Here is a 22,829-nt window from a genome sequence, read left to right as displayed (position 1 = left end):
GGTCTGGCCTTTGATGAGATGACTTTGGCTGTTCTTGGTTCTTGTACTGCTGCTACTCGTTGTTCTCTTGACGTCTGTGGTACTGCGTTTTTGTCGGGCGGTCTGGCCTTTGATGAGATGAATTTGGCTGTTCTTGGTTCTTGTACTGCTGCTACTCGTTGTTCTATTGACGTCTGTGGTACTGCGTTTTTGTCGGGCGGTCTGGCCTTTGATGAGATGACTTTGGCTGTTCTTGGTTCTTGTACTGCTGCTACTCGTTGTTCTCTTGACGTCTGTGGTACTGCGTTTTTGTCGGGCGGTCTGGCCTTTGATGAGATGAATTTGGCTGTTCTTGGTTCTTGTACTGCTGCTACTCGTTGTTCTATTGACGTCTGTGGTACTGCGTTTTTGTCGGGCGGTCTGGCCTTTGATGAGATGACTTTGGCTGTTCTTGGTTCACGTACTGCTGTTACTCGTTGTTATCTTGACGTCTGTGGTATCTACTGCGTTTTTGTCGTCTCTGTATCTTCCAGATTAAATATTTCTTCAACTTCCTTTCTTAATATCGTTGGACGGACTAAACTGGTGATGCGTGCGATGAGATGGGCGTTCTGACCTTTGGTAAGGATATGGCTTGTTTTTCTTGGTTCTTGTACTACTACTATTGGACTTGCTTCATTGTTCTCCCGATTTTAACGTCTTATTTTCTTCCAGGTAAAATATTTTTTGTATTTCTTTTCTTTAGGACTGGGTATTGGTGCGATGAAATGAGCGGTCTGGCTTTTGGTGAGGCGGCTTGGTAATTCTTAGTTCTTGTACTGCTACAAGACTGTAACTTGATTGTTTTTCCGATTTTATCGTCTTATGTTCCTTGTCAAATATGTTGTTGAATGAGCGTTGCTGCGATAAGGCGGGCGGTCTGGCCTTTAGTGAGGTGTCTTGTTTTTTGTACTGCTGCTAGTCTAGCTTCATTGTTCTCCTGAGGTCTGTCGGTCTGTGTTAGGTAGGTACTGGGTTTTTGACGCCTATTTTGTTTACATCTTCCGGCTCAAATATTTCTTATGCTTCATTTCTTATTTCTTTTTGTCGTAATTGAGTTCACTCTCTTCTATTTCTTGGATAGTAGATGTTTAAATTTATTCACAATCTTCGAATAAATTGACTCTCTTCTTTTTTACCAATTAATCCATCGATAACTGTGGTTTTGGATTTTTGTCATGTTCTTCGTAGTCTGTTTTGCCTGGGTCGAATATTTCTTATGTTGCTTGATTTTTTTGTTGTTGTCTCATGCTAAATAGATCTTCTCTCTTCGATTATTTGATTTGTTTGCACTTTTGACTTTTCCGTTGATATTATATGCGTTTGTGGGTTTTTGTTGTCTTTTTCGCTGTCTTTTGATATTGTTTCTTCAATATCTAAAGTTTCTTGTGCTACTTTTCTTATTTCTTTTTATGGTGGATTGATTTAGGACTTTCTCGGATAGTGTTTGATGCAATAAGCGGACGGCGGGCCTCTAAAACGGTTTTAGGAGCGTGTGCATATTTTCCTAAGATTAAACGGCTCGATTTGGTGTAATCTATATGATTTCTTTTTAGTTCAATAATCTTATGCAGTGTGTTTGTTACATTGGGATTCTTATCCATTGTTTCCATCAGGTTTTCATTTCTTCACTGTGGATATTATTTAATTTCTTTTAGCACAAGTTATTTTCCGATGTCTTCAAGATATTCATGATACTTATTATCCTCCCGAGACAAAAGACAGTAGTTAGCACTGTATCGTTGGATTGAGTTTTTTATATGCTCTTGATGAAAGAATGTATTCTTATTGAAAAAATGTGCAGTAGCAATCTTATTAGATTCACCTGGTTGAAATCCGTTTACCGACAAGGTTGTTTGCAGAACTTGTTGAGCTGTATAATATGTTCACCTTAAATTGCTTGCAGTCTAAAGTTTCTTATTGGAATACGTAGCTTCTGTAATCAGTTTGAATATTTTGTAGTTCCTATGGGATTTCGTCATTAAATGGTCAATGGTGAGATTTGGTTCCAGTTTTTAGAAGTTCTTGCATTTAAATGAGTTTTTCAGGCGGGGTGTCGCTCTTCTGTCTTTGATGAAGACCCTTTATGCAAAATTGTTTGACCTTCTCAGTGCATTGGAGTCTCTTAAAACTGTACTACGCTTTGGTTACTATTTCAATTTTCCGATTCCGGTACCTGCTGATGTTCTGTTGATGGTATTTCTCTGCGCATTTGTAAATAAGGCAGTAATCCTGATTCTTATAGGCTCAAGCTTTCTTTGAAGGTTCCAGGTAAGTAAGTACCTAGTCTAGTTTTTGAGTGGTGATTCACATCACTCGTTTCATCCGCTACTATGTATTCTCTTGTTAAAATATATAAGATCTTGTCTGGCTGCTTTTGGATCAAGATTGAGATACATAGGTTCATTGATTTGGTGAGCTCTTTCTCAAAGTAGATATCATCCATCGCAAGGTATTTTGAAAGTGTATGCCTTAGTTTTTTAGCTGTGGAAAGGGACTTATAACTAGAGAGTTAGTGAATTAGTGTGACTACGGTGTTAATTGGATTTTGTATTGTCAAAGCGTCAAATGTCTTTTGTTTTAAATATACCTACTTTCAGCAAAATGTTAGTGATGGCACCACAGAGCATGGAATCGTCGCGCGCGGGCGGCGCGCGACGATTCCATGCTCTGTGGATGGCACCTTTTTTAAATGGGTTGTTCTTTTGAATGGTTTACGACATGCAGCTGTGACTATTAGTTTTTTTTGCCAAGCAAAGGATCTCTGTTGTTTCAATTTTTTTGGATTTCGTGGCAAATGTGTTTAGAGTGTCCATCTACAAAATAATGTTAGTGCAATATTGAAGTTAAGTTTTATTGCTTTTGGAAACTTTTTTTGGCGGCCAGATGTTAACCTTTCTTGGGTATGCGCTTAGAAATTTTGTACAATTGTCTTTTAATTTATAGAATGTGTTGGTGAAAGTTTGTAGGGATCTTTCTTTGTTATCAATATTATTTATACCTACTATAATGACTTGCAGGAAGTAGAATACATGTAGACATGTAGAGTACATGTAGAATCTGTATGTATCAAAAATGTTAATAAAAAAGTAAAGTTTATCTTAGAGTTTATAGACCAAAAGTTAGAGCTTTTCGTTTGACAAACTATACGATCTATGTTACATATTTTTAAATAAAAATACTAGATCATAATTATGCGTTCGCTTTGGTGCTTTTTGGCAAAATAATTGACACCAAATATTTATAAGGAAAGAAAGATAAGGAAAGATCTCACCGGGTTTCGTCGAGCTTAGGCGCTGTGCTGGTCACTGTGTACTCGATGCGTTTTTCTCACCTACAGTTTTTCTCATTCAAAAAATTGACCTATATCCACTAATTTTTAAACAGCTGACCTTGTTAATAGATAATCGCGGCTATGATTTCGGGTAATTCTCACTGTTAGAATATTTGGATTTAACCGTCGCGTCGGCGTCAAACGCCATAGGGCTTTGTAAGTGCCTTTTAGGGTCGGACCGTCTGGAGCGCACGTGTTGCGCACGTCCACTCCCGAAGGCTGCCCAAAACGAACTCGGGTCATCGTTGTTTTGGCAGCTATCCTAAAAAAACCGTCTGGCAAGGAGTTGGAACTGTCAAAACTGTGTGGCTGATGTCGAAACAACTTCTAATAATTGCCCAAATATAATATTAGAAGTTGTTTCGACATCAGCCACACAGTTTTGACAGTTCCAACTCCTTGCCAGACAGTTTTTTTAGTATAGCTGCTAAAGCCACGACGACCCAACTGACAAACATTCAGCTTTTATAAAATGACGTAGATAGGTCTGGCGTTCACTATAATAGCTCTTAGTCTACTACTAAAAAGTGTAAAATAAAATTATAATAATAAAATCCTATCCTACTAATAATATTATAAATGCGAAAGTTTGGATGTCTGGATGTTTGTTGCTCTTTCACGAAAAAACTACCGAACGGATTTTGATGAAACTACAGTATTATTGTTTATAACCCAGAATAACATATAGGCTATAATTTATGAAGAAACTAAATTTCACGCGGGTGAAGCCGCAGGCAAAAGCTAGTACTTTTATAAAAACAAGCTTTTATTCTGAAATGCAGTTGTTACTAAAAACGAAAAAAAAAATTTTATGCAAGGTTCAAATAATTTCGAAAGCTTGTAGCGCAAACATAAAAGAGGAATAAATTCCGTGCGCGATACAAGCTTTCGAAATTATTTGAACCTTGCATACAATGAGGGTGTTCGCGATTGAAAAATCCGCCAGATGGCGGGACGTGGATGTAGGGTCTGACTGCTGCGTGATTGGTGGATTTTGACATATCTGTCAATGTCATGTCAAAAATAACCAATCATGCAGCATTTGGACCTCGCGTCTACGTATTGCCATCTGGCGGATTTTTCAATCGCGAAAACCCTCATTACGTTTTTCGTTTTATTATCATGTGTTAACGGATTAACGATTAACGTTAACTTGCGTTAAATCTTGCTAAATGTAACGTTTTAACGTTTAACGAAGTTAATTTTTTTTATTAACGGTTTAACGATTAACGAAGTTAACTATTTGATTAACGGTGCCCAGCTATGCTGATACCTACTTAGGTTTAGATGACGTCTTCTATGCTAGCACAGAAGCAGCGTGACGACTGAGTTGTCGTGGACAATATGACTTTTGATATGATCCATAATGACAGTAGAAATAAGCCGCGCAAATATACCTTAATTTGTATAGAAACAGCACTAAATTAATATCACGCTGTATGTATAAATATACGAAAACTGTGTGCCACGGTCTTTATTTCATAAACATTTTCGTTGACTACAAGATACAAATCCCCAAGTTTATTATTTATATCTGGCAATATTATTCATTTTCGTTTACAGCCAGCAAGTCGAAAGATGAAATTCATTGTTTCACCACAATTCTAAAGTTTACGATCTCGTCTATTATGAAGGACTTAGCAGAGATAAGGCGAGCACGAATTTGTACTTAAAATATTTGATGAAAAGCTCCCTTTCTAAGGCGGATTATATCACGAAACATAATAAAATCTCCGGCAAAAAATAAACGTTCGTACGAAAAGTAATAATTGTGTAAAGGCCGGAGCGAGACAAATAGCGCTAATAAAGGCTGCGAGAGAAAAGGCGAAGCAGTAATGAGGAGTGAAATGTCAGACAAGGCTAAATAATATCATTTTGAGAAAACAGGAAGAGGGCTTCTTTAATTACGCCGGGAATGGCTCCTTTTTTAGTGAAAATGCGACGCAGTGATGTTTTTAAGAATGATTACTAAAAAGTCTTTATACTTAAACATGATCAAGTCATGGCTGCTCCTATCCAAAACCAAAGTGTTTTAACACATCCTAGTCAAAATCACATGTGAAAGGTGGTACTAACTATTGATGGAACTACGAGTATTAGTAGTGTTTCACATCACCAAAACTTTTATATTTAAATTATAAATTATCATCGTATTTTTGCAAACAATTAAACTTGAAAAACTGTTCTTTGCAACGAACTGAATGTATTCAACCGAATTTTCGCACTCGGCAGATATTTCGTACGCATTCTCCACTTTCTTGGTTTTCCCCAGTTTTCCGTTCCATTACAGCTTCCATTTAGTTTAGTTGGAGGTAGCAATGTGTGTTCGATTAAGCCGACTCTAGCAACACACTCGATTTTAACGAGCACCGACGAGCATTGAGTTAGTATTCCATTTGGATGGCATTCGATTCCAGACCGCATGCATCGAATATGTTCCAAAGGTAATACCTGCTAAGTATCTGTGGGATTACTTTGAGATATAACTGGGACTTTCCAGATGGCATGTACCTGCCTTGTTTGAGATGGTTGAATACAAAAACACCAATCTAAGAAAAATTATATATCAACCAAATTACGTACGCTTAGTAGGTAGGTACTAGTCTACTAGATTTAGGTTCGGTTTCTGATTAAGCACGCTCAAACTAAAAATCTTAATTCACAAACCAGGGGCTGATATATTTAATTGTTCAACGCATATCCCAGGAGCCTTAATTTAACGCAATTTGCAAAATTTCGTTTCTCAAAATTGACACCACCGCCATAGAATAAAAAAAATGGGGTGTCACCGCGAAAGTTTTGCAAAAATGAATCACACTTCTATTCCACGTTACAATAATAAATAAATAAATAATAAATAAATATCCTTGGACATTTTACACTGCGCTTCTAGTCCCAAACTAAGCAAAGCTTGTACTATGGGTACTAGACAACGGATATAAACATACTTAAATACTTTTGTTTTTGTAAATACATACTTATTATACACTCGACGTCAAATAAATCGCACCTCCCGCGACAAGCATTCTCAAACGTATGCATCCCCACTTCCCACCAATATTGGTACCATTTAAAAGCCTAGTTCTAACCTTCATTTCATTAAAGGAAAGGTTTTTACCCCAAAAATGTTTCTTTAGAAGGATCCAGAGTCACTTCTTCAAAAAATAGGTAGTTACGCTAGAGCCAACTTTTATGGCAATAAAACTGTTAAGTTGGGTTTAATTGCTATCCATCTGTTAAAAAGGACACGTGAGATCATTATTTGGTTTTATAACCATAAAAATTGGTCTAATTGATCCCATAGGTGGGCCCAAAGTGAGATATTTTTTCAAGTCACATTTATGGTATATGTTAATCATTTATTAAGAAATTAAATGTGTTTTTCTTTAAGGATATTTATTGGGCTTTCAAAACACCAATATTGTTGGGGCACCATGATTGTGTCAGAAGAAAATCGTTAAAGTTCGCGTCGCGGAAGGTGCGGTTTATTTGATGTTAAGTATATATAGAAAACACCCAGTCCAATACAAACAGATATGTTCATGCACACAAATGTTTGTACTGTGCGGGAATCGAACCCGCTACCTCCGGAATAGTAGTCCGTTTTGAATCACTACACCAAACGGCCGACAGACAATAGTAAGCAAACAAAAAGTAGTAATAATACTTACCGTGAGCAAAGGTGTAAAATTATGTATCATATAGTCTGAAAGCACGGCACTAAAACATGGGTTTAACTTAGACCATCAATATAAACTTAGATAGATACCCTTAGGTACCTATTTATAAAGCTCTAAACTTTTTAACGGTGGCTTTAAGGTTTTAATTCAACCCAAGAGATAAAATTAAAGCACTCAGATGTTTCTAAGACTGGCAGTAGCGGCGGCAAGTGGCAATTTTACGGCGAAGAGCCGCGTAACGGGCTTTGTCTTATCTATTAAATCTTTTATTAGCTTCTGTCACCGGCCTTCAGATGGGGGCGCATATCGTTACGGAGCGAGAAGTGTTTCCATGTCAACGTATATAGGAGAGATGATAGCACTCTCATATAACGGCAGAGTAAACAAAAGGCGATAAAACATTGATTTGTTTTCTTTTGACGACTAAAGTTGATTTTTTAGTACATCACCATTAATGTTACTTATTAATGGGCTTGAGAAAGAACTCTTTATAAAGTTGACATACCTACTTACCCACATAAATAGTAGATACCTAATTAAATAAGACCTTATAAATTAGTAAGAAATAGTAAGGTACTCGTAATATAATAAACTTCAAATTTAGTTACCATCGTTTTTGTTCAACGTTAAACATTATTTGAGTGAATAGTTCAGCAACTTTATGGCCTGCTAATTTATTTGAAAAATAAAAAATAATACATCCAAGACAAAACCACAGCCTCTTCCTCCGCAAGCAAATCACGCGCATTTACGAGAAAACTTTATCCCGCTTAATAAAATTACAAAAGCTGTCATTTTTGTTCGGAAACGCGGCAGACTGTTATTTCCTACTTGCAGCTGCAGGGAGAGGTCAGGAAACCAGGTCAGTGCCAGCGCAGCCTTGGCCCCTCAGACCTGTTGATACCGCGAATGAGGGATCATTTTGGTCCCCGGTAATTTGTGGGCGCGTTAGTGTTTTGTTTTTCGTTGGACTTTCGAGATTGGTTGAGTTTGAATTTGGAATTGTATAAATTAATAAAAGAGAAGATAACAATTAAAGCCATATAATACATATTTTAAAATAAGTATTCTGTTATAAAAGTTTTTGTTGCAAAATCCCGTGAGAGGGAAAATTTTATAATTAAAGCCTTAAAACTAACATCAAAGAATGGGATTTTCTTTGTGTGCACACAACGTTAGTAAAATTAAGTCGGAACTTGATATTTTATATTTTCCATACTTACACGTAGGTGTAATCTATACCTAATGCTGGGTTAAGAATATACCTAACATAAGATAAATAAGGTATAATAAAATTACATTCTGAATACCTAAAAGTTATATTTTTTAAGAATTGTAAAAGAATATTTTTGTGGTAGCACGACTAGTGACGTTTAATTCATGCCTGGAATATTTTCTATTATCTTGCCCAACTAAATCGATTCTGACTGTTGTTAAACGAATATGAACCCAAGCGTATATCTATAGGGTAATTCCAGGATACATGCCCCAGTGGGATAGGTGCCGCGATTTTAAGTACACTATGTTACAAGCAACTTAGTCTAAAGTTATAGTACGTATAATAGAAAGGGACCTCCCCTTACCACTTTACGAATCGCAAACCATCAAAGAGTGCGTTCGTTTAGCCAGTGAGAGCAAAAATCTTCCGCGGCTAGACCTTATCGAGCGTCGAAATGATATTGGCAAGTATCTTATAATGGATAGTTTTTTTGTCAGTTGTAAAATGAAGCAGATTTTTATATAATTTGATAGACTATCTTATAAATTATACGGGATAGCTATGTTTAATTCGATTTTTAGTGTAATTATATTTTTTATTAAAAAAGGCACCTATCCTATGCTAAAAGGATAGTTGCCTAATTTTTTTGGGTATAGATGCCCTTAGGGCCATGTCCCATGCACCTAGGGGCATCTATCCTAACCTGCTCTTTTTGTCACAGGTAGCAAGTAAGAAGAAAAAAAGAACGTAGTGCGGCTAACCTTAGGAAAGTAATAAATAGGGGGCCCTTCTGATCGAATAACCTTTTTATCCGACTGCGCTAAAAGGAGGGTTATGTTTTTCGGGTGGATCTATGTATTATTTCATTTTTAATTAATTTAATAACAAACAATCTTAAGTAAAATACTTGGCTTGTTTGATTTCAAAATGCATTTGATCCTTAGAATTCAAAAACTGTATTAACGAGTCATCTATCCCTGCATCAGGCATCTATCCTTTGAAGCAATCATACAGTGAGTCTTCTATCCCCCACATTAGGCGTCTATCCCACTTTTAAGAGGTGAATTAAAATGGTATTTACTCAGAATCGGTATAACTTAAACTAAAATAATTATAGTAATATCATAGACGAAAGACCAAAGTTTACAGATACTAAGATCAAATTGTTCATAAAAACTTACTGACTGAGTTACAGAGCTGTTTCAAAAAGTGGCGCATCTATCCTGGACTTACCCTACTATGTATGTTTAAATCCCATGTTTCCGAGCGGAATGTTTGGGCGAAACTGATTTATTTGCCAACTAAACATTATTATTGGGACCAATAATGTGCCGAGTGCCTTGACAACAGCCGGCTTTGTAGGCCCGATATTGGAAATCGATTCAACTAGTTTATTGTTTGGGTTGCAATAATTGCTTGAGATGTTAGATTTAGACAAGATTTTATATAAAAGTTAGTAAAGTCGACAGACGTCCACTGCTGGACAAATGCCTCCCCCAAGGTTTTCCACAAAGACCGGTCCTGCACCGCCCGCATCCAGGCACCTCCCGCGAACTTCACCAGATCGTTGGTCCACCTAGTCAAAATCAATCAGTAACCCCATAGAAACGTCAGCCGAATATGGAGGTAATAAGTAGTACAGAGAAATAGTTATTTTATTTATTTTGTGATAGTTACTTTATTAAAATAAGTACACACGTAGTGTTATCGAATTATCGCCCGTATAAGCCATAGCATACCTATTCTAAACTTTAGAATCTAAAAGCAAGCATACAATGAAATTAAACACTGTTAAAAATAGTACAATGCAAGAAAAAACAATTTCCAAAAGCATTTTGCAAATCTCGAATGCTTGAAGTAAATGCTCACGGCAAATGAGCATTCAACCGTAACGTTTCTTTCTGACTTCCATTTAGGTACTCTTTGTTGAAAAGTGCTGTATAAAATAATGCTAAACGATGTTTGTTTTTAAATTATATTCTTTAAAAGTTAAAACCGGCGAGTGATAGAGGTTCTTTCACAAGTACCAGTCTATGATACTTCCCTATCAAGTAATTATCGAAAGAAAACGGTATCGTTAAAACTATTAAATTAAAACGTTAGCACTTTATTGTTAAAAACGTTCGTTACGTTCATCGTGCTTATTTTTATTTCTGCCGAACGCTTCAACATACTTCTTAAAAAATACAACCAATTTAAAGTCAACAAACTGAATTCCATTCAAAATACAGCTCACAAACGCTCAGGTTTTCGCGCAAAACAATTACCTACCTCGAACAAGTTGCTTAGAAGTTTACAGCCGAGCTGAAATCTTATTACCCATTCTAACTTCGTCCTGGAAATTAATTTTAATCCTCATCTTTTGCGTTTGTCCCCAGGAATAAAGTTTAGCAAGTTTACTGTTAAATAATAAGGCTCAGTTGCACCAACTTACTTTAACCGTAACTATGACAATAACCGGTGATTTTTGTATGGAGTTTGACAGTTTTTGACGTTTTTCAAAGTTAAAGTAGTTGAAGATGGTTCAACCCGGCCTAAGAATCTATCATTAAATAACAGTAATTATGACTGAATTTTTTTGGAAAACTTGTCAAGTAAATAGTTTAGTGTTCCTTTAGACAAGTTTAATCAGATATTTGTTACAAGTATGTTTGGGTATCTGGGTTATTTTCCGAACAATTAATTCTCTCAGATAATGTTATTGTCTGCGCTGTGAGATGGGACCTTGATACGATAGTGGTTTATGGGTAATTGATGTGCTATAGGCAATCATACTAGTTAGCTGGTCAGATACTAATTGATATTGGTCTCTTGTGGCCATGATTAATATGGCAAATAATTACGTTTTTTTTTTATGCATAACAAGGCAGGTATTTGACCACAATCGCACCTGATGTTATGTGGGATGCAGTCTAGGATGGTACATATCTGCCCTGTAAGTGCTTATTCACTCTCGCCTTGAAGAGGCCCGGATTATAGTTTTCGGGAAAGACAGCAGCAGGCAACGAATTTATAGGGTTTATAGCTATCAAATTAGATTAATGACTAAATGACAATGTATGAATATGGAATTAAATGAAACATTAAAAATCAAAGAATTAGAGCGTGCCCAAACGAAAAACGACATTGGTTACCCTTTAAAAATGTTAAACTGATTTTTACTCTATGACCCAGTGTCGTTCCATCAACGTTACCTTTCACAGGTGACAGGAACATACCTGCAAATAATATACTACAATGGCTAGAGCAATCAATCATTCAGAAGATCGAGAAATCGTGGGTTCAGGTCACACCCAGTAAAATCGAGTTCTCCTTATAAAACATCCTCTTACTATTTTCTATATTCGTTTTGTGTTGTTATTTTTTATAATTTGTGCTTACTGTGTTCAATAAAGTCTATTTCTTTCTTTCTTTCTTTCTTACATTAAGTTTGGGAATTCCGTGTAAAACTTAACAATTTTAAGAAATAAATTATCACACGTCTGGAAGAGATGGCTTTACCAACTAGACCACCTAAATTGAACCGTTTTAATTTTAATTTTAATTTTTCTTTTAGGCAAATAAAGCGTAACGTCTAACGTTTATACAAACCCCATGTTGTTTAGAGGCGAAATGGTGTGATTAACTAATTTAATCATAAGGAAAAAGAAGAAAATATCCTTAAGAAAGTGCTGAGATTAGGCAGATTTAATCTCCAATCTAATCGAAAACGTGGCATTAATAGCCTCAGCTGATAGCGCTCGACCGTCACATAAGAATTTTCTGAATCAGACCCTTACGCTAGGGCTACCTTGGAAAACTTCTGAAAATTAAAAAAGTCTGGGTCTAAAAGTTACATAGTTAATTAAAAATCCATCGAACACCCGGTATTCCGAGTGACAAGTAAAAAACTGTTGAAAAGAATACAGGTTTTACGCTTTTGTTTTGTTTGTACGCTAAAACTTACAAACACAACGTTATTTTAATGTTACTGGTTCTACTATTTAATGTATTGAAACCAACATTAATCGGCAATACTTATTGTTAACTGTAAAGAGTTATTTTTGTAAGCTTTGTAAAAAAACAGACACTGAAGCTAAGTAGTAAAGTTTACGTTTTATAAAGAGCGTGTCAATTACGATAATTCTCATCAGAATAAATTCAAAAGCCATAAAATGTCCTCAACCATCAAGAATCTATTTACTCCAAGAAATATGTGAACCCCGCTCCCATGGGAACGTATGACAGCTCGTTAACGGCCCACGATGTTTCGAGGATAAGCTAGCTAAATAAGGACATGAACCGAAATGTCATCCATGTTAAGTAGATTAGGTGTCAGAGGTTCTTATAATATGTAGTTACTTACTGATGTAGAAGTAAGTATAATAACAACAAGTAACTTAGTAAATGATTATGATGATTTACATTACGTTATTTTAACTCAATTGCGTTGGGCAGGAAAGTTCTTGAGTGGCGACCACGAGCCGGAAGACGTAGCGTAGGCAGGCCTCCCACTAGGTGGACCGACGATCTGGTGAAGGTCACGGGAGGCGCCTGGATGCGAGCGGCGCAGGACCAGTCTTTGTGGAAATCCTTGGGGGAGGCCTTTGTCCAGCAGTGGACGTCTTTCGGCTGAAACGAACGAACGAACGAACTCAATTGCGAATTAGACCATGTTGGTCAATAACTTTTTAGTATCTAATTGTTTTGATTTCATAATTAGCCCTGTTAGGACCGTGCCAAAGCTCTACGTACAGCTTATTTGGGAAAGCAATCTTCAATTTGGCAGGAGGTCTGTGTGCGTTCACAAAATAACATTGTTATTCGAGTGTGCGAGGCTCCGAAATCATACCCTACAATAAATACCTACCTGCAATGTTATTTGTTGAACCATTTCACCAGAACTAGGTCAGCCAGAGCCAACCGTGACATTGTATCAACAGTGATTAATTTAGGTTACTCGCTTCGGGACGTTAAAATACGTTTCTTGTGTCAATAAAATATGTATTTTTGCTAAGCAAACACAACTTCTCTGACATATATGCTGAAAGTGAAACAAACATGCTCATTATTTACTTTCTTTTGACATTATTAGGCTGAAAAACAACGAATAACAGAAGCAAAACCTTTGTTGGAAAAATTAATGTATTGTTTTGTTTGTACAGATGACAACACGTTATTGTTGCAAAATCATAATATCTATTACAATTACATAAAGTGCCATAGTATTCACTTTAAAGTTTTGTTTTTGTTTCGTACTTGACTAAAACAAAGTTATCTTGAGAGAATTATTAATGTGATCGTTGAAAAGTTGTTTTCACTGGTTAAGTTTAATTGGTAGTCGAGCTCTAGCTGTAGATTCTGACTACACAGTAGTCGTAGCTATGGAAATGAGAATGAGAATAGTCCCAATAAGGAGTTGTCCTTGAGGTTTTATCATTCATTTTAATCTATTATTAATATATACTACGATTAATGATTGGCCATAACGAATTGAGGGATATGCAATATATTCTAATTAGATCACTAGATTAGCTATAGTAATTATAAAGTTAAGTTATGTATTTTAAATGTGCAATTTAAACTACAAAAGCACGTCTAGCTTGTATAATTTATTTATTTATTTATTTAAGGACAACCAACAAAACATACACCATACATTCACAGTTTCCTTAAAAATAAATTAAGCTAAGGTGTTGCCTTAATTAAAGGTTGCCACGACATGCACAGAATGTTGGATAACAATGAAGTTGCCAAAGTGACAGGATGCAACAACTATTATTAACTAACTGACGGAGTATACAATTCAGAAATTTGTTTTTTTTTTTTTTTGAATTTACGTAGCGAAGATACGATAAGATAACATTCACAAACAATCTTTAGTAAATGTGAAGCTATACGTACTTGCCACAAACTCAAATGTGGTTTTCAACTTTATTTACAATAAACAGTTTTTTTTTAAAACTAAGGCAAACTTAACTCTAAACAAAATAAAAATATAAACTTATTTTACTCAAAAATAAAAGTGTGTCCGTGAGGCAAAGAGGCGAGAATGCTGGCTGCATTTCCTCGCTGAATGGCAATACAAAGCCTTTGTGCAAAGAAAGAGCCAGCATTTAGATTTTCCGAAATTTTAATTAATTTAGGGGTTGATGTTTTCAGGGTGAAGTTCCACTAGTTGATTACTGAGACGTGGTCTCTCTAAAGTCATTATTTTGAAGTAGGTATTTGTCACCTAGCATTCTATACCTATTTAAGTTAAACTAAACGTATTTTAAAATCTGCTACAAATCAAGCAATTCATATGCCAGTAGATTTACTTTGCGGTCACATCACAACAGTATGATTTAATTTGTACATAATTAATGAGTCAAATATTTATACATCATAATAATAAATTATGCATTCGGTGGCTTTTATTTATACACGGGCACAGTCTAATTAGGGACAGCTAACCACATAATTTCACGTTCATTTAAAATTGAAAATTATCAATATTTGTGTTTCGAGCTGCAATTCTAATGGAAATATTATTTAAACTCCAATTAGAGCTTTGGAAATGGCCAACGTGAAAACGACAGAATTTAATGAAACTATGAACGTAGTTATTACTCAGAATAATATTTTATTTATAGCATTATTATTAAAATACACACAGGTAAAATCGCGGGTAAAAGCATAGTCATAATAAATGATAATCACTGACATCCAGTGGAATGTCTCAGTTAGCAACAATAATAATTAGTAAAATAAGAACCTACAGTGTTACGCTTAACGAACGTCAACCTGCCTGTGAAGTTTGACAAATTATGATTCTAATTACAGATAAGTCATTGTCTAACTTTCCGCCTAATCTAGTTCCAAAGTTTTATAACATTTTGAAGGATTCGGGTCCTTGTCTAAAGAAGAATCGTTTGATTTCAACAAACATCGTTCCACGAAACAGCCAAAGGAAAAGGTAAAACGCAATGAAAATTAATGTTTTGGATTAATCGGAAAATTCCTTTTATTTAATTCAGCTTTGTAGCGGCAATTAGAAATTAATAAAGCCGAGGCGGTTACTAAAGTAAATATAAATTAAAGGGTCGGCTTTTGTGAACGGAATTAAGGTAAACAAGCCTACTGATTTTTATTAATTACATTTTCCGTCTATGAATTTAAACCAGCTTTTGAAAAGCTTCGTTTCCAGCCTAACAGCTAGGTAATTTGTTAGGTAAGTTAACAAGGTTCCAAGTATTTAGGATTGAATGGAGAATGATTGGTCATAGATTTGATAGATTGCATGTTGTTCAATACGGGATGGACACTATTCACAAATAATTCCTTGAACTGTAGAGAAACTGTGTGTTGCCAGCTTAAAAATGTATCTCAATTAAGACTACTCGTAGTATGCAACTTATATATAAAGTTATAACATTACTTCCAGCTCTTATCGCTTTAATATAACTTATTTATATGTATATTTAGGTACGTACGCATCGGTGCCATATTACCAATACCATACGGAAGTGTGTTGACGAACCAGCTCGTCTCTGGAACGTATAGAAACCGAACTGGCTCGTCATTGCAACATACGCTACCTGTGGAGTCAAAATGGCCTAATGATTATCTTTCTCTTCCATCCAGCAATGATGCGGCGCGGGTCAATGGCAATGATTGGCGGCGGCGAGCCGCTGATCGTGGTGGAGGAAAGTGGCTCCGAGGATGCCGAGTCGTCCCCGCGGTCCAGCGCGCCCGCTCGTGGCCTCTCCATCGACCAGGAGTCCCCGCCGGACCCCTACCACCTGTCGCCCTGGCGCGACACCCGCAAGCACTCGCTTCCGACGCCGTCGTGCACCACTGGACCTACTGCCAGCCAGGTAACTGTAGCAAGCAACTCCTTGTGGACCACTAGACCCACTGCCAGCCAGGTACCTGTAGCAAGAAGTCATACTGCATATACTGCTTGTGCTCGTGTACATAACGACCTTATCTGCGTCTCCAAGAGTCGATGTTGCTCTTCCTGCAAAAGTCGATGCCATGTAACGAAAACAAGTATTCTATTCACTTTATAGAGCTAGATTACAGAAATAATGACCTTTAGACCAACAGTCGCCATACTGCATACCTCCGGTCACCCTCGCGTGCAATATAAATGCTAAAGCTCTAATGCACTCAGTACATTCCTGGAAACCGATGACAACTAGATTACGAAAACACCACCAATGGGTCAAGGTCATGGTACATTTGAGGTCAAGTTCAAGGCCTCTCAATCACCATCGATCCGAGTCGAAGTTCTGCACTGATTTATTAATGTTTTTTACGTAGGTCCGTCGTTTGTCTGAACGAGGTGAGGGTGCAGCACGAGAAGCTCGCGAAGCAGCTTTCTTGGCTACTCTGAGCCAAGCTCCGCCTCAACCTGGAGGCCGAAGGTATATAGCACTAAATTACATTTCCCAAGTGCTTAGTCACAAGTACTTGTTCTACAAATATTTGTTTTGTTACAGGCACTCCGTTGTGACAATATCTAGAGTACCACAAGCATTGTTCGGGCGCGGACGCCGCGAGTCCATCGCCGCATTCCCGGCACTCGGCCGTCGCCGCGACTCAGGATCTAAAAAATGTGAGCTATTTGTATACCAAACACTTAACCGTATTCAGATCGCAATTTTAGATCATATAAACTCCTAGAATTGTTTTATAAAGGATTAAGGTAAACTATTTTACAGGTCTACCAGCCATCGACACACTCGGAAGCACTCACAATCTGCAGCTGGATATAATGGATGACATTGTGCAAGCACGCAAAGTCCGTATGCGTCTCTGGAACACCTCGAACGAACGCGTCTGTGAGGTGCAACCTCTGGACGAACGCTCGCCGATGAGTGGTTCCGTGAGGTACACAAATCGTGGTCGTCGGCACTCGGACTTCGTGGGATCTCCCCTGCCGCCGATCCCAGCGCGCCGCCGCGCCTCCGAGATGCCACCGCCGCCGCCCATCCCGCCCCGCACGGGCGCCGGCGTCGTGTGCACCGACACCGACCTCCATCACATGCTCAATGCGCTCACATCCTCGGCCACCGAGATAGACCGCTGCGGCAAACCAGAACGCACTAGGCGCCTAGCTGACATGCGCTCCAGCAGCTTTGACGCCTCCACCCTGCGAGACAAGCCCCTGGACTCCGGCACCACATGGTTCACACGACGGCACCAGACTTTAGCCACGAAGAAAAAGGAAAACGAACCAAAGAAAGGAAAGGTGACTTTTGCTCCCGACTCAAAACAGGCCCCGGGAGACGCAGCGGCAGTCGTGTGGGATCGTCCGTCCGGGTCGGTGGTAGATGCCAGCGCTCTGGGTAGCGCCATTGAGGTGTTTTTGAGGAAGAGCGGTGCAGGTGACCCAGGTCCTAGCTCCTCGAGCATGGCCGTGATAAAGGAAACTGGAAAAGTAGGGGACGATCGTCCCAAGCCACGTGACATTCCAGGGCCGGCGCGTGCGCCGCGCGCGGGCGAGCGCTGGTGCAGGCCCGAGGAGGAGGAGGCGGCCGAGGGCTGCGACGCCACGCTCTGCTCCTCGATAAAGGACCTCTTCGTGTAAGCGCCGCGACGCGTTTAAACTCTTGTAAATTATTACCTATAGTTGTCAAATAAAGCTCACGTCTCAGACGGCGCGAGCGAGTAGGTGCGCCCGAGCGCACCTTTGTACTTTATGAATCTTTCAATGTGATAGACTACGCGCGGGCGCCGGTCGTCCAGAGTCGACTCACGACCGACGCCCGCTACGCGTGATATTATTTTTAGAGTAAATTCTATTTTCATTGTAAATTTTTTGATATTAGCGATCAAATATTGACTTAATGTTAGATAGAGAATTATATTCGTGATTGCGGGCGCGCATTTCTACGCCTCGTGCGGTCCCCCGCGCGCCCCTCCCCGCCCCGTCTCGTTGGACAATCTGTGTCTTGTAATCCATGTTACCATTAAACAATTAAAATTTTATCATATACCTAGCAGACATTAAGGTGGAGACGTTGGGAGAAACGTACGCTTAATAGACGAAGGCGGCATCCAGTCGTCTTTTATCAATAAAAGTTTTTATCGATGTTTTACGGCATTTTCATTAAATCACCACCGACATTCCGCCCCTCGGCGGTCGCGAGCCGATTTATGCCGAGGCTTGCTGCTGCTGAAGATAAGCTAAATTCTTCCTTAGCCCTCTCTGTGTAATAATTTAGCCTTAAACATAAATCCCCGCGAAGCCGGAGTTTAATAATACTATAGGAGAATTGGTATTTGAAGAGCAACTGAATATTGTTTTGAGCACCATCTCTTCAAAGGGAAATTACAATAACATTTTTGCCAATTATCTTCATTGAATTGAACAAGGCTCGGTGAAAGCTCATTACAGAGTGGAATTGGGAAAACACGCCACCGCCCTCGGGACCGTGCGCGGGACGCGTGGACATATCAACAAAATAAATGATAACAAGCCACATCTTTTGATATCTCTTCATAAAAAAGTTATTTAATTCAATATTTGAATTTACGAGCTTGTTGAATCCGTGATTCGTAGAATTTCCTTTTAGCAATTTTCGCTATCACATTAACTTTTTATTGCTCGCGAAAACGCCCAAAGAATCGAGATAAAAGCAATAATCGGACTTGTAACGAGTCCCTCCCGCAGCTCATTTTAAAAAGTAGCAACTCGATTTCTAAAAGCAATTCAGTGGGGATTGGATTGATCTCGCTGACGCGTGCCCTAAACAAAAGGTCTGACGGGGCTCCAATTTGTCCAACTTTTCCGGCGCTCCATTATTTTTTAGATGACCAACTTTCGACTTGAACCGTGTGAAATATTGATAACACTCAGAAGTTCGATAACAGACGACACAATAACTTCGAAGGCACCTCAGTAACGTTCCATGGGCAGGTTTTCTATAGATTTTCTAAATTGAAGAAGTTTCGAAGTGCTTAGACTTTGTTTCGAACATAGCGTGGCTACGAAGTCTTGAGGCATTGTTTATTATGACAAGCCTGTGCAACTTGTTGAAGGTATAAGTATCGACGACAGATTAGGTCTTTATTAAAATTCCCATATATTCTCATAATTCAGAATCTTGGTCGAAATTAATTAGTTCGGGAACTAGAATGAAAAACTGTACGAGACATTTTGTAATCCTTTTAAAATCCTAGAATAAAATTATTTTTTTCCTACGTAAAATGATTAAAAAAATAAAAGACGAACTCTAATTTCATAATATTGTTTATTCTCCTTACCCTCGACGCAACCCAAAAAGTGGGCTGTTAATAAATCCTGTCAAATACGGTTTTATTAAAACGTATAGTGGCGTTATACAATATCCGTACAGTGTGTATATTATAATAATTTAATATAAATATAATAAATAACTAAATTCCTAAAGCTAGCAACTCTATTGAAAATTAAATATTCTCCCAATGACTTAGGTTTATAATTTCACAGTATCCAGTGGATTAACCAGTCTTTATATCAATGATTAAGAAACTTTAACCTGCCCTAAAGGGTCGGCTTCCCGCTAAATATACAAGACGGGTATTTCAGTCCACCATTATCGGGCGACCTATCGGGAAACTCGTTAGTGTCGCACTTGCAAAAATAGACTCTTCCAGCTAACTAAACCAATTTATCCTTTGAAATTGCAGCTAGAATGCTTACTTTTAATATTATTCAAAGGAGGATAACGCTCAAATGTCATGCGATGGAATTAGTTAAGCTCTCACTACAAAATGATAAATTATATGACGTAAAATTGCATCAAAACACAAGATGCTTATGAAAACTAAATAATTAATTATGACATTCTTAGCCGAGTACTAGTAGATATTATAAATACTATATTATAAACTCTAGCAACCTTGGAGGAGGCCTTTGTCCAGCAGTGGATGTCATTTGGCTGAAACGAACGAACGAAACTCTAGCAAATAGGTTATTGACTTAGAAAATTTTAAATAATACAGATATTATACCTAACGCACCACTTTATAGTGTTGCTATACTTCAACCTGTCACCACAAAAGTTTTGTACGAGCAACCTGCACAGTAGAGATGATGAAAAGAGTTGGTTTGGCGAATGGAGCTCAGTCATCGAAGGAGAAATCTTGCTGCCAAGAAAATTATAGGTAAGTATACCGGAGTTAAACTAAAAATAACAGATAAGAATCGAAATTTCCTTTGTAAGTTGAGAATAAAAGTTCTTTAGTGATGCGAGCAGGCTGCACACAGGCTACAACAGCGTTCTATTATTAAGTCCTCGCCTGCCGAGAAACTAGGCACAGTCGGAGCATAATGCTACTATACTCTGATTTTTAAATCGACGGAATTTTGACATTTCAGAAGTGTTGCCAATATTGAACCATTCCCACTAAGAATGGAGAGCATTTTCACAAATTAAAAAATAATCCTTTCTTGAATCTAAGGTTTCACTTGAAAAACTAAGGCTTAAAAATGTACTGATCATTTCCAAATGGTTATTTGAATTTTTAATATCATATTTTAGAAGTTACAAAAAAACTGGGAAACTATTTTTCTATTACTGGACTCGCTGGCCAATAATCCATGGGTTACAAACCTTTTTTATGAAAATCCTTTTGTTAATAAAATCTTAGCATCATAAAATAATCAATTTAACAAGATGCTAATTTTATAATCCAAGTTGATTATGATGACGATAATGATGATTGATGATCAATACATATATTCGTTTGTGATAATATGTTGTTTTACTGTGTTAAAAACACGTTTTTTTCTATTTAATCTCTAAAATGTACATAATAATTAGTGTACATTGATTTCATAAAACAAACAATAGTTCATTCTTGTAAATTGTACTTGATTAAATTTCATTTCATATTAAAAATTCAAAGCAAAAAAGGCTTATTACATCTGAATTTTCAAAAAATGACAGCTGTCAGAATTCCGTCGAATTAAAAATCGGACTATAGCATTATTATAACCGGAATTCTCTTTCCACGTGCATCCTTAATTTCCATCTCAAAACCAATAGAAACCTCATCAAAACAAGCCTTACAAATTCTTCATTTCAAGTTGGTATTGCCTAATTTTCTTCGAAAACTCTCCACTCTACAATAAACTCCGAAGTTACACAGTCAACTCTTGACAACGTTTATAATACAGTTACAGTAAGGGTGAGTTGTGATATTATCGATTTTTTTGAACTTATATTAACTGCTAGCGGCCGCCCGTGACTATTCGTACACGTGCATTCCGTTTAGGGGTTGAATTTTGCAAAATCCCATATTAATGAGCCACCTACGTCCTAAAAGGAAACCCTATGCAAAATTTGAGACTCCTAGCACTTGTAGTTTCTGAGATTTCGCGATGAGTTAGTCAGTCAGTCAGTCAGTGACCTTTCGCTTTTATAAATATAAACAAGCGAGCTGATAACAGTGCGCGGTTTTAGTTCAAGTCTTGTTGAGTTTTAACAATTACGTGCTGTTGCGAGCTCGGTGATAGTTGATAGGTTTCATACAACGACAAAACGGGACTATTCCCACCTCTCGTTCCCACCACTGCAACTCCTGTGTAGCCAGGATCTACAGCTTGACCGCCACAAAAACCCAACCAATGAAGGTCAAGTTTGTCCCGGGGGAAAGTTAAACTGTCATTGGACCCACAACGAAATTAATCAGAAGAACATATGAGTTCGAAATTAAAGTTATAAATAAGGCATACATCGACAGTGTCACAACTATCCTCTTTTACAAGGTCTCCTCCTCCTCCCCTACCAGTAACTTTGGAAGCCTCAGGGCTCAAACTTCAAACGATCCGACGCTAATTGTAATTGTTGTTTTAATTTGAGTGTCATAGGTCAGACTCTCTTTGTACCTCAGTCAAAGGCTTTGCAAAACGTTGACGAACAAAGACCTTGATGAAAGAGTAACTAACTTAAATTTGAAATAAAACGCAGTTTCTTTAATTACTTCTAAAGGTACTGTAGGAGTTAATTCTAAATTAAATGCCTTGTTTGAAACTATGTAAATAATAATAATAAATATTATTTATTGCACACCAAAGAAAGAAGAGAGAAGTAAATTATTTAATTAGACTAAATCGTTTTTATTATCGTAAAAAAAACTTACGTTTACATTTTTAAAGACCCTAATATAACCATCAAACGATCATTAATCAACCTTTTAAGTATGTAATAACGAAACGCTACGAAACTCCCGTCTACAGGCCGGGTTCGTAGCTAAACCGTAGCTCGTAGCTCGTAACGTGTAACTTCGTAGCAAGACATGCACGCCCGGGTGATTGCCACAAGGGTGTAAAGTAGGTGAGCCGAGCGCGGACAGGTTATGACGTCATGGCTTCTCGCTACCTCAATAGATTTTATGATGATATCATTTTTAGACAGACGTAACCCGGATTTTAGTTCTAGTCTTCTAGGATTTGACTAAATTACTAACTGACTATAGTGACTAAAATCTTTCAAAGTTTTCATATTCCATACATGGAAATGGACTCTAAGACCTGGCCAATTTATGTATCTAAGTATAATTATAATCTATTTATGTAATTTAACAAAAAAATAAATAAGTTAGTACTTATCCACCTGGAACG

The 22,829-nt window shown here is 37.5% G+C and overlaps 1 protein-coding gene across 2 annotated transcripts in view; it reads left to right on the top strand.

The window, feature by feature from the left end:
• Positions 1 to 18,315, top strand: part of LOC135073783 (uncharacterized) — a 49,030-nt gene extending 30,715 nt beyond the window's left edge. Inside the window, exons 2-5 of one of the 2 annotated variants that reach the window (XM_063967960.1) lie at positions 15,857 to 16,089; positions 16,538 to 16,641; positions 16,717 to 16,832; positions 16,948 to 18,315. In XM_063967960.1, the coding sequence (XP_063824030.1) occupies positions 15,859 to 16,089; positions 16,538 to 16,641; positions 16,717 to 16,832; positions 16,948 to 17,807 (1,311 nt within the window). In that variant the 5' untranslated portion in view covers positions 15,857 to 15,858 and the 3' untranslated portion in view covers positions 17,808 to 18,315. Of the gene's footprint in view, positions 1 to 15,856; positions 16,090 to 16,537; positions 16,642 to 16,716; positions 16,833 to 16,938 lie in introns of both variants that reach the window. The other variant, XM_063967959.1, reaches the window with a different exon arrangement.
• The last annotated feature ends 4,514 nt before the right edge of the window (positions 18,316 to 22,829 follow it).

This window comes from Ostrinia nubilalis, chromosome 8 (assembly GCF_963855985.1).
Source record: "Ostrinia nubilalis chromosome 8, ilOstNubi1.1, whole genome shotgun sequence".
NCBI classification, from domain to species: Eukaryota; Metazoa; Arthropoda; class Insecta; order Lepidoptera; family Crambidae; genus Ostrinia; species Ostrinia nubilalis.
Note: the sequence above shows the minus strand (reverse complement) of the source record. Positions and strands in the feature narration are given on the sequence as shown.